The 13,328-nt window shown below is 35.9% G+C and overlaps 1 protein-coding gene across 1 annotated transcript in view; it reads left to right on the top strand.

The window, feature by feature from the left end:
- The window catches only part of wdfy3 (WD repeat and FYVE domain containing 3), an 88,485-nt gene that overhangs the window by 25,553 nt on the left and 49,604 nt on the right, over positions 1-13,328 (top strand). The window contains exons 10-15 of the mRNA XM_073839740.1: positions 1,571-1,764; positions 3,004-3,461; positions 5,048-5,131; positions 6,826-6,997; positions 10,707-10,921; positions 11,844-11,956. Coding sequence (XP_073695841.1) covers positions 1,571-1,764; positions 3,004-3,461; positions 5,048-5,131; positions 6,826-6,997; positions 10,707-10,921; positions 11,844-11,956 — 1,236 coding nt within the window. The remainder of the gene's footprint in view (positions 1-1,570; positions 1,765-3,003; positions 3,462-5,047; positions 5,132-6,825; positions 6,998-10,706; positions 10,922-11,843; positions 11,957-13,328) is intronic.

Below are 13,328 nucleotides of genomic sequence, written 5' to 3'. Positions count from 1 at the left end.
CTAGGTTTTAAAAGAGGAAATGGCGAGTAGGCATGGAATTAGACTGACGCAGTAGTTTTGGTCTCACCGTCTCTTCCTCTTTAGCTACCTTTATCCATGGCCTCATGGAATCTGTCAAGCAGAAGCATTGCAGATTTACAATGTATACACAATTGTTTACTTGATGTTTTTGGTATTATTTTAGTAACGTGCAACAAGAAGTTAATTTCTTTCACAGGATTTTTGTACTTAAAAAAATGTAGTCAGAACTACAGTTTTAACAATTCCATTTGAAATTGGCCTTTTTGGCAGGACATTGAGAGAAATGCCCCTTTTTCCTTTAAATAGTAATTAGGCTTTAGTAAGATCATTGCTGTAAGATATCATTTGCTTCCTACTCAGTTGCTGGTGGTATTAGAGGGAGGGACATTCTCATTTTGAGCATTTGATTAGTTAAAAATTTGTGTGACCAGTATTTTGTTGGAAGAAAAAAACTACATCATGAATCTGCAAGATCTGCTAAAAGTTAAAGAGAGTTCACCTAAAAATTTTAATTCTGTCATTAATTTCTCACCCTCATGTCATTCCAAAACCGTACAACCTTTTATCTTCAGGACACAAATTAAGGCACTTTTGAGGAAATCAGAGAGCTTATTGACCCTGCATAGACAACAATGCAACTGTCACATGCATGCACTGCACCTTGTTTACAAGCAGAGGAATGCACATGGATGCATGTTGTCTGAATTGTTGAATAAAATCGTTTTTTCTGTTTTCTTTGCACACAAAAAATTATTCTCGTTGCTTCATAAAATTACGGTTGAACCACTGATGTCACATGGATTATTTTAATGATGTCCTTACTACCTTTCTGGGTCTTGAAAGTGGTAGTTCCATTGCTCTCTATTCAGGGTCCGAAAGCCCTTTTTATTTCATTAAAAATATCTTAATTTGTGTTGTGAAGATGAACAAAGGTGTTACAGGTTTGGAACATTAGGGTAGGTAATTACTGACAGAATTAAAATTTTGAGTGAACTATCCCTTTAATATAAAGTTTTCAAATGGTCATTAACAGAAATATAAGATTGATATTGCTTTTTTTAAAAATGTACAGTACACCCCTTTAGGCTTTCATTATAATGGCATTATTGTACTCTCATTTTTCCTGTTTTTAAGCACTCAGGGATGAGTCAAAATTCATTTTCATGCTCTCAGGCCCTGCAGTATTCTCACTCTTTGTGCTGAGTCAGATCTCTGGTTGAGAAATGCTCTTAACTTCAGCTCTGTAATCATTTCTCTTCTGTATCATGGCTGCTGATAGTCTCAGAATTTCACAGATGCACTTATGCTTTATTTATCGCTAGCCAATCAGATTGGCTTTGTTGCACAAAACGAGTGAGTAATTCCAAATATGGCATTGCCACTGAGGTGATCAGTCATTCCTAAATCTCACTATGGTCTAATATTTGCATAAACAATACATTAACAATATTTCCAAGCTACAAAGTTGAATCCGAAATCCGAAATTGCTAGTCTCCAAGCTTATATGGCACCAACATGAATTTTTAACGAGAAAATCTGAATCTCTCAGGATTGTTCCGGGAGTTTGGCGGAGCCCGGTGTGTGCACAACATTGTGAAGTACCGTCAGTGTCGTGAGCACGCTCTGATGATCATTCAACAGCTGGTGCTGTCGCCATCTGGAGATGATGACATGGGTACTCTGCTCGGCCTTATGCACTCCGCACCGTCGACAGAACTACAGCTCAAAACTGACATTCTGCGGGTAAGGCATATTTCTGACTGTGTGAAGAAATCAGTGTGCACATCCAGCCAAGTTAGCTGTGGAGGAGACAAAAAAGTATATGTGGAAACCTACTGAGCAAAACATTGCAGTTGTTAAAAATTTTGGTGCACTCATATACTATATAACATGTGTAAATGTAAAAATTTACACTATATAACATCTATAAATGTAAAAATATATTAAATTAATATACTGTTAATAATATACCTTGCAGAATCTCCAAAATGTAATTTTGTTTCACCAAAATAAGAGGGATCATATAAAATGCATGTTATTTTTTATTTAATACTGACCTGAATAAGATATTTCACATAAAAATGTTTACATATAGTTCACAAGAGAAAATAATAGTTGAATTTATAAAATTGACCGTCAAAAGTTTTCATTCTTAATACTTTGCTGTTACCTGAATGATCCACCGCTGTGTTTAGTGATAGTTGTTTACGAGTCCCTTGTTTGTCCTAAACCGTTAAACTGCCCACTGTTCTTCAGAAAAATCCTTCAGGTCTCACAAATTCTTTGGTTTTTGAACCCTTTCCAATAATGACTGTGATTTTGAGGTCCATCTTTTCACAATGAGAACGACTGAGGGACTCATATGCAACTATTACAGAAGGTTCAAATGCTCACTGATGCTTCAGAAGGATGAATTATAAGCCAGGGGTGAAAACTTTTGAAGATCAGGGTTAATGTAACTCATTTTGTCTTCTAGGAAACATGCAAGTATCGTTTGTAACTTCTAAAGGGCAGAACTAATTGGAAAAAAAAAGATATTTAGACAAAATAAAAAAAACATACACATCTTCATTCTGTTCAAAGGTTTACACCCCTGGCTCTTAATGCGTCATTTTTACTTCTGGAGCATCAGTGAGCATTTGAACCTTCTGTAATAGTTATGTCCTAAGTCTAAAAAGATAGATCTCAAAATCATAGTCATAGTTGGAAAGAGTTCAAATACATGAAAATGCTAAAAACAAATAGTTTGTGGGACCTGAAGGATTTTTTTGAAACTTAATGAACAGTTTATTCAAAACTGAAATCCTTTGTAGTATGTCTTTTTTAATCAATTTAATGCGTCCTTGCTGGAAAAAAAAAAAGTTAGTGAACCCAGACTTTTGAGTTTTAATATAGATGAGGAGCATTCTTGTTTCACAGTTAACTTCCATCCTTATGATTTCATTTTGAATTCATCTAACATTCTTTGTTGTTTCTCATTAGGCTTTGTTAGCGGTGCTCCGCGAGAGTCACCGCACACGCACTGTCTTCCGCAAGGTGGGCGGCTTTGTGTACGTGACCTCGCTGTTGGTTGCCATGGAGCGTTCTCTCTGTTCTCCACCTGTCAGCGGCTGGGAGAAGGTCAACCAGAACAAAGTCTTTGAACTTCTACACACCGTATTCTGCACTCTAACGGCAGCCATGCGTTATGAACCTGCCAACTCGCACTTCTTTCGCACTGAGATCCAGTACGAGAAGCTGGCCGATGCGGTGCGACTTTTGGGATGTTTTTCTGATGCTAAGAAAGTTGGTCCAGCAACTGTCTTCCCCTCAAATGCCCAACCATTCCAGCGGTTACTGGAGGATGAGATCATACCTGCAGAAAACGTTTGTCCCACACTCAAGCACTGCAGCAAGCTGTTCATCTACCTGTACAAGATGGCCACCGACTCCTTTGACAGGTGTGGATACATGGAAGTTATCTTCGAAGTTATCTTTTCTTAATGGATAGAAGGGATCAGTGTGTTTTAGATGTGATATCAGTAGATGGCTGGAAAAACAAAATTAAATCCCTCTTTTGATTAAGGGAGCAGTTTGCTTTTATTGAGACATTTTTAAGAGGAGTTTAGTGAGGATGGGATTTTGAGTAACTTTAATGTACGAGTACTCTTTGCACATAAAAACAATGAAAAAAATGTGACATCATAAATTTTAGATTTTCTTTAATTCAGCATTATATCACTAATGAGAGTTTCAAAATACAATGGTGTTTTTAATAAAAAAAATTAAAGTCGTAATATTTCGAGAATAAAATTGAAATTATGAGAATAAAGTCAAAATATTATGAGAATAAATTTGAAATGTTTCAAGAATAAATTCGAAATGTTTCGAGAATAAAGTCAAGATACGATAATTTACTTATATGAGATTAAAGTTGTAATATTTTGAGAGTATATTCTAGCCTATTGTGCATGCAAATCGGCCAGATTGAGAGCACCGGGAAAGTTCAAAGTCTCAGCTGTCAAAATCTGACTTTATAGCGAAATACAAACAATTATTATTATTTTTTTTTCACTTTCGACTTTATTCTCTAAACATTTCGACTTCATTCTGGAAACTTTTCCACTTTTTTCTAGTTAATTTATCTTTATTCTTGAAACATTTCTACTTTATTCTCATAATTTTGACTTTATTCTGGAAACATTTCGAATTTATTCTTGAAACATTTCAAATTTATTCTCATAATATTTTGACTTTACTCTGGAAATATTACTCTCAAATTATTACAATTTTAATCTAGTAATTTTAGATTTTAATTTTTTTTTACGTGGCACTAAAACACCATTGTATAATAAAAATGCAAAATTGAAAAATTAAAATGATCAAGCTATAGAAAATGTAAAATGTATTAACTCTAAATATTGTTTTTGTAACAATAAGAGATGTAGTGAGAAAGTAATCTCATTATTTGTCATTAACATTCTCATAAGTAGCTGTAATTTAATTGCACGTTTTTTCTAAGTAACTGTAACAATTAAATTTATTTTGTATTTGTAAAATTCTGTTGCATAGTTACTCTCCAACACTGAGAGTGTGTTACAACTTAGTAGCTGGTGCAGAATGAGTACTCGACCAGTTGACTCTTCATGCACATCCCTGATCTGCTGAGAGTGTAGTTTCCTTTAATGTTTGGTTCTCATTAGTCATGACCTTCAGAAGAGATGCAAATGCCTTCACATGCTATCTGAGTGTAGCTGTGCTTTAGGCTTATGTTTGTGTTAGATCTGCATGATCTGTAAATCCTCTAGTGTTCCATGTGCTGTGCCCTGAGCTGTATATTCAACAGGAACTAACTGCCTCCCTCTCTTGCTCTTTCTCATTTCTTTGTCTCTCGTAACCTCTGGCATTGCCTGGCTGCACACGCGGGGTGTGTGTGTGGTACGGACCTGCTGTTTGTGTTTGTACGGCCGTGTGAATGTCTGGTCTGTCTTTATGTCGATTGTTTGGTCGTGACTCCGCGTGTCCATGTGTGGGTGAATCGTTGTAGTCGGGCCGAGCAGGTGCCCCCCTGCTTGACTCACGAGACCTCGCTGCCCTCTCCTTGGGGCACGCCAGCAATCGCCAGGAAGAGGTACTGCTTTCTGCCACCTCTTCCTTTTCTCCCTGTGTCTTTTCCTTTTTTTGTTTCTGTTCTGTGCTTGTCGAGTGATCAGATTTTTTTTCCCCCCCAGTCTGTTTCATTCTGTCTTCCTTTATTTGTTATTTTTTGTCTCACACATTTCCTTAGTTTATTCATGTGTAATTATATTTGGTACTAATCTGCCATTATTATGCGTTTCTTATTTATCATGTTGATCCATATTGTACATATACTACAGTGCCTTGCAAAAGTATTGATACCCCTTCATTTTTTTTTCACATTTTGTTTTGTTGCAGCATTATGTTAAACTGCTTTAAATTAGTTTTTCCCCACATCAATTTACACTCCATACACCATAATAATGACAAAGCAAACATCCAGATTTGCAAATTTTACAAATTTATTAAAAATAAAACACTGAAATAAGTACATTGCATAAGTATTCATACCCTTAACTCAGCACTTTTACAGCCTCAAGTCTTTTTGGGTATGATGTGACAAGCTTTGCACATCTGCATTTGGCAATTATCTGCCATTCTTTGCCTCACCTTTTCACCTCTCAAGCTCTGTCAGCTTGGATCGGGGCTGGCAGACATTTTCTAGAGTCCTAGTTGTTCTAATCGTTGTCCATTATGGAAAATGGAGGCTACATGCTTCTGTGAACCTTCAATGCAGCAGATTTCTTTCTGAACTCTTCCCTAGATCATTGCCTTAACGCAAGTCTGTCACGGAGCTCTACAGGCAGTTATCTTGACCCCAGGACTTGGTTTTTGCACAAATATGCATTTTCAGCTGTCTAAATCATTTCTAAATCATACTCATTCAAATGAATTTGCCACAGTTTATCTCCACTCGAAGTGTAGTGACATCTAGAAGCAATATGAATGCTCCTGAGCTAAATTTTGAGTGTTGCAGAAAAGGGTATGAATACTTATGCAACGGGATCTGTTCAGTTTTTTATTTTTAATAAATTTGCACAAATGTTAAAAACCTGTTTTTCGCTTTGCCATTATAGAGTAGGGAGTGTAGATTGTTGTGGGGAAAAAGTAATTTAAAGTAGTTTAACATAAGGCAGCAACATAACAAAATGTGAAAAAAATGAAGGGAGGCAAGGCACTGTATATACACTATCATTCAAAAGTTTTTTTTCCCTACAAAGAAGTTTCTACATTTCAATGTATTATAATCTTCATGTGGTAGGAAGCTTACTGCATCAAGCCTGTTTAGATGCTATTATTCATCTCCTCCTCCCTCTGATCAGATCACAGTCTGCAACTTTTGCAACCTCTGTTTTCCTCTCCTTCATCTTCTCCTTTGACTATTTTCATCTTTTTCTGCACCATTTCATCTGCCATTTTGAGCTACTTTGCTTACCTGTAAAGCTTTGCAGTTGCAAAAAAATTCCCCTTCTCTGCTTGTGCTGACAGTTTTTTCAGTTCTTTGGCTTTTTGAGCTCTCTGTGGGGAGTTTTGATTCATAATTACCAACATATTCAGTGCTGTAGTTAAGAGTAAGGGCAGAAATATCCTTCTTTAAAAAAATCTCTTTAAGCTTTTGCAGCCTATTAGCTTTTATCTGGATAAAACTGCCAAGGCAAAATGTATAAGTGAATTACACTTTCCAGACACTGACACTAAGTGATGAGACTGAGAAGAGCCATTAAGTGATCTTTTCTTTCTCAACAGACATGGCTATCACAGCTCATCCAACTCTGCTCCTGGTAAAGCCCTAACGGACCTAAAGCTGCACTTGGGGAATCAGTCCCAGCACTCTTCAGACCCTGTAGTCATCCACCCTGGAGCAGTGCTGGCAGTGCTCGACCTCCTACCCTCCGTTTCTTCTGACACACAGCCTGAGGTATGAGCTGCTTGTAGACATTGGCTCTGTCTCAAAACCTAGTGAGCTGACACCATGTTTGGTGTCTACACAATCATCAGGCCACATGGGATTGACTAATGCAAAATCTTAGTGTTGATATGTAGCTAGGAGAGATACTAAAAGAATGAGTTTGGGATCAGTAATGGTTTTTTTTAAGTTAAATATTTTTTTTATTTAGTTAGGATGCGTTACATTGCTCAAAAGTGACATTAACTTATATGGAAGCCTGTTTCCACCACTTAAAGGAACCGTATGTAAGAAATTTATTTCAGTTAATCATAAAATGGCCCTGACATGTCAGTAGACATTAAGAAATCATGTTCATTTCAAAAACTTACATCACTGACAACAGTGGTCCGGCCAGGATATTGTCATTTAAAAGTGACAGTTGCAGCCCACGACTGATGTTATTGTTGTCATTTTGTGTTTTGGTCTGAGGCTCCACCCTCCAGCTATCTACCAATCACGAAGTCAGTAGAGTTTCGTCATCCGGGTTGCCAGCTCTGCTCTAGTTACAGCTGCAGCTACGAAGTGTCAGATAAAACATGTATAACGTTACGAAACCTAAAAGACCTCGTTATGAATCCGAAATACGTCGTGACAAAGTCCGAAATAAAACAAGGATTTGTATAGGAGGTGCCTTTGAAAGATGGAGACGGCTGAAAACGGAGAAGAATTTGAAGACAGACGCCAATTTTCTCCTGGACAGATAAGATTCATCTATGTTTGGCTAGCTTTGCTTCCGTAAACAGTGGATTTTCCATGGTCGCCCGTGCTGAATGCGTTCATAAAAAGCTTTATATCGCACCACTAGCAGGGTATGAAAACAATCTATGTTCTGACTGAAATGTGGTATTACAGTACATCTTTACGAAATATTTGGCTAATCGCCATTAGTAAATTTTTGTGATACATAATTACTTCGCAAAACATCTCTTGTGAAGCATAAACATAATCAACAGAAGAAAAAAAAAATACTGTATAGGACTCGTCACTTGCCATTAGCAGCCTACGTTCCTGCTTAGCTGGCAACCTGGAGTCAGGGAGGATGGGGAGGGGATACACCATTCTACAGTATTTTGAAAGTGATTGCAGTACCAGTTTTGGCCACAATCCTACATACGGTTCCTTTAACAAAAAGTTAAAAAGGGTAATTGTGACTTTTTTTCTTAATTCTGACAAACTTGCATTTATGAGGAAAAAAGGCAGAATTGTGAGATACAAACTAGCAGTTGCAAGGGAAAAAGTCAGAATTGCGAGTTTTTATCTTGCAAATCTGACTTTATAACTCACAATTGTTTATATGTCACAGTTCTTAAAAAAAAAAAGTAAGAATTGCGAGATGTAAACTTGCAATTGCAAGAAAGAAAGTCAGAATTGTGAGGTAAATTAATTATTTTATTTAGTTAGGATGCATTCAATTTCTCAAGAGTGACAGTAACTTGTATGGAAGCCCGTTTCCACCACTGAACAAAAATTTTAAAAAGGTAATTGCAACTTTTTACAAACTCGCATTTATGAGGGGGGAAAAGGTCAATTGTGAGATACAAACTTGCAAGTGCAAGAAAAAATACTCGCATTTGCTAGAAAAAAAGTCAGAATTTTTATCTCGCAATATCTCACAGTATGAAATCAAAAAATCATGTTTATCAAGTTTATCTTGCAATTCTGACTTTAGGACTCGGAATATCTCACAATTCTGAGGGAAAAAAAATCAGAACTGCAAGATATAAACTCGCAATTGCAAGAAAAAAAAGAATTGTGAGTTTAAGTAATTATTTTATATAGTTAGGATGCCTTTTAATTTATGAAAAGTGACAGTAACTTGTATGGAAGCCTGTTTCCACCACTGAACAAAAGAAAAATCTAAAAAAAAAAAAGGTAATTGCAACTTTTTATCTCACAATTCTGACTTGTAAGTATTATGAGATACAAACTCTCAATTGCAAGAAAAAAGTCAAATTGTGGGATTTTTATCTCGCAAGATCTCACAATTCTGAGAAAAGTCAGAATTGTGAGATATAAACTCGCATTTGCTAGAAAAAAGTTTTTATCTCACAATTCTGACTTTATAACTCGTCTCTCAATATGCAGTTATATGTAATTTAATATTTAGTTTATTCATGAAAGACTTTGCTCACATGTCTTTGATTTGAAGATTTGCTTCCTTAGCATAATTTTTTTTCTCACCCATAGTGAGACGTCAAAGAGGACAAAATTAATTTTATGAGAATGAATGCATATTTTTGCCATTTTGTTTGAAACCTAAAGACATGTTCCCATTTAAGCTGTATCAACTGCATTTTGTTTTGTTTGCTACGATTACCATAGAAATGATTTCCACAATTTAAGATGTTCCCTGGAGAGGTACATTGAGTAACTGGAGCGTTGCATGTTTACAATGGAGGAATGTGAGGCAGTACAGTATTTTGGCTCATAGACTTCCATTATTAAGTGCATTTGTGGTGTTGTTTTTTGTTTTTACAAACTTTGGGACAAGTTGAAATTTTGTTCTTGAAATTGTGTAATCTACAGCATCTGTGGCATGAATTTGTAATAATCCAGAACATTACTTTTAGGGGTATACTTTCCAATGAAACAGGCCTGTAAAAAGCTTGATTTAATTGACCCTTCGCAAAGACCCGCTCCCTTAGTTATTGTTGGTATATCCCACACATCATGTTCTCACGCAGTCAAAAGCACATCGCGGAGCAAAGAGGACACTGACAATGCAGACAGACAAGACAGAACAGAATACTTTTGGTATTTAACAAAGTCCCAGCTTTTAATTTTTATCATTTTTTTTAAAGGTGCTATAGAATGCATTGATACAATATTTTAAATTGTTCTCTGATATCTACATAGAAGGTATATGGCATAGGAAAGGGCAAAAAATCTTCTGAAGGCTCACCTTATTTGTTTTCCTTGCCTTTCTAAAAACAGACACCAACGCATCCCTGCACAACCTGGAACATAACATTTATTCCCGTGATCTGCCGTTTTCGCTATTGTCCTTGCTTTGTTTTGGTTTTTTTCACAATAGTCTAGCTGCAGAACTTCTGATGATTGGGCTATGCAAATGTTGGGGGCGTGACTATTAATGATTGCGACTATAGTGTCATAGTCTGTGTTATTTTAGGATTAGCCTATTTTTCAGCGGTCTTTTGCAAACACCAGATTTATATAAGAAGGAGGAAACGATGGTGTTTGAGACTCACGGTATGTCATGTCCATGTACAGAACAGTTATTATTCAACTACGCCAAGGTAAATACAGTTTTCCATTCTATGGCACCTTTAAGAAATTCAAACAATAAATACTATTTTGTGGCTCTTTGATATGTCGTGAAAGATTGCTGTAGCACCTCAGTTCAAGCAGAACGTCAGCCGATCATCTTTTCCGCTTTACTAGTTATATCATGAAATAAACATGAATGAACATCAGAAGGTATCTTGTTTCAACCGCGCAAAGTCTGACTTGTTTGTCAGACAAAATGGCAGATTTGGCATTATTTATTGGTCAGAACGCCCATCTCTCAAAATCCCAGCGAAGAGTCAACTGGCCTTTTCTTGTCCTCAGAAATAGCATGCTATGTTTGACTCGTACTACTGCAGTGTGAATTTTACATTTTAGATTGTTAGTGTTTACCTGAACCTGCGGCTCACTTTAGCCTCGCTCTGCTCCTCAGCATGCTCTGGACCTGCAGCTGGCGGTTGCTAACATCCTGCAGCTGCTGGTGCATTCGGAAAGAAATCAGCAGATCCTGTGTGAGGCAGGTCTGCACTCACGATTGCTTCAGCGCTGTAGCTGCGCTTTGGGAGATGAAGATCACCCACTCCACCCACCTCTGCAGAGAATGTTTGAGCGACTGGCCTCCCAGGCCCTAGAGCCAATGGTGCTCAGGTGAGTCCAGTTTGCGCACAAAATTTTATTTATGTAATTAGGAAAATATACAAACATAATCAAATATGACAAAAATATTATGTTATATACAATGTAATGTAACATACAATACACTCTTCACACTACAGGACAAAACTGTGATGCAGTACAGATCATAGGGCCAGCTCTAGGCCTCAGCAATATTTTTGATTAATATTTATGAATAATATCTTGAGGAATATGTTTTTGCCCCCAACCTTTTATTGATTCGTCTCCCACATGTGAGCTCTTTTTAACTGATTTTTGTTTATACAAAGACCAGATGACTCAGTTCAAATCTGTTTTGCTCCTGGGGCTTCTGCACGATTCAGTCCTTACTGATTTGATCTCATCACAGCTGCATGTTTGCATAAAAGGAAAATGATCAAATTTGACACATCTCAATATTATTCAAAGCTCTCCATGGGTCGTCTGTAAGTCAAACGGATTAGCGATTTCAATTTTCCGCATGGCTGGTCTAACGTGATGGAGGATGCTGACTGACTTCACTACAAAATAATAAAAAAAAACAGCAATTCACTTTTGCTCATTTGAGAAATCAAAATCTGTCTCGTATGGTTTAAATGTCATGCGACAGTCATTCTAAAAAAAAATCATTCATTCTTTGAAAAAATATATATAATCATTTAATCATATTTATTTAAATAAATTTTATATATATATATTGTTTTGGTTTTAGAACAGCTTTGAAAGGCTTTTATTTAAATATAATAATTATATATATATATATATATATATATATATAATATTATTATTATTATTATTATTATTATTATTATTATTATTATTTTTCATAAAAAATATATGTTATTGTCAATTATTAGTTTTTTATATATTTTTATTAATTACATTTATGTTAAAATGTTGTTTATGTATTTTCCAGGGAATTTTTACGACTTGGGAATCCTCTGAATTGCGGTGCCTGGGACAAAAAGCTCCTGAAGCAGTATCGGGTCCACAAGCCGAGCTCCCTCAGCTATGAAGCTGAAATGCGCAGTAAGGAAAAAAATGAATGCATAAAGACTGCTAGAGCTGTCACTGTGCTTTTGTGTTATCCCGTAAACAGTTTGTGTCAGTGTTATGTGGTCTTGTCTCTGTGGTTTCTCTGTGGGCCAGTGAAAGGAGGGACATTACTTCAGGCTTCACTGACTGTGGTCTATGGTGAAATGCCATCAATCACCATCAGAATCAAACAAAACATTCTCCTTTGGCTCTCCACGGCTCTGCCAGCAGAGAGACGTTCAATTGAACAGGGTTTTGCAGGAGATGAGTTCCCAGCTTCCCTAATTACCAGTGAAATTACTTTTCTCCGAGCTCTCACCATGTCCAGCGAGTCCTTTTTGAACTTGCTAATTTAAAGGTTTCCTGCTTGCTTAGTAGAGCCTCAGTGGAATTGTGCAGTCAGTCCAGGGTCTAGTGCAAGCAGATATTTTTGTTGGTTATATCCACAGCAGATTACCTCAGAATGAGGTTATTTAAGAGAACTCTGATTTAAAAGGTATGAAAGGATTTTACTGGACAGGAAATTTTCCTCTGCTTCTATAGTATCAGATTTACAACATTCGACACCCACATGCTATTCATACTTTTAGCGTTCCTTTTTTGACATCACATTGAAGGTTATACTGCTTTATTCTTTACACAGCAACTTTAGATGAAAGTGAAATTTTTTTACATTTATTATATATGAATTTTTAGGGCCTGAAAGTATAGAAAACATATATGTGACCCTGGAACACAAACCAGTTTTAAATAGCACAGGTATATTTGGAGCAATTGCCAAAAAATACATTGTATGGGTCAAAATGATAGATTTTCCTTTTATGACAAAAAATTATTAGGATATTAAGGTAAAGATTATGTTCCATGATGATATTTTGTAAATTTCCCTACTGTAAATATATCAAAACTTAATTTTTGATTAGTAATATGCATTGCTAAGAACTTTATTTGAACAACTTTAAAGGTGATTTTCTCAATATTTAGATTTTTTTTTTTTTTTTTGCACCCTCAGATTCCAGATTTTCTAATAGTTGTATCTCGGTCAAATATTGTCCTATCCAAAAGATCGACTGGGATTTACGAATCGATATTGGTCATAAAAATGAGAATATATTAAAATAGCTGTCACTGCAGGGTGTGTTGTTGAACATGAAAAGTTAGGCAGTCTCATCTGTTCATCTATTCTCTTCAAAGTAAATGCATAAGCATATATCGTCCCGTAGTAGGTTCATAATTAAAAATGACAATGTGAACAAAAATTAAATTTTGTTATAATTAAAATATGAAAATTAAAATGACATATATAAACTATATATATATATATATATATATATATATATATATATATATATATATATATATATAT

Source organism: Garra rufa, chromosome 5, assembly GCF_049309525.1.
Source record: "Garra rufa chromosome 5, GarRuf1.0, whole genome shotgun sequence".
In the NCBI taxonomy this organism is placed as follows: Eukaryota; Metazoa; Chordata; class Actinopteri; order Cypriniformes; family Cyprinidae; genus Garra; species Garra rufa.
Note: the sequence above shows the minus strand (reverse complement) of the source record. Positions and strands in the feature narration are given on the sequence as shown.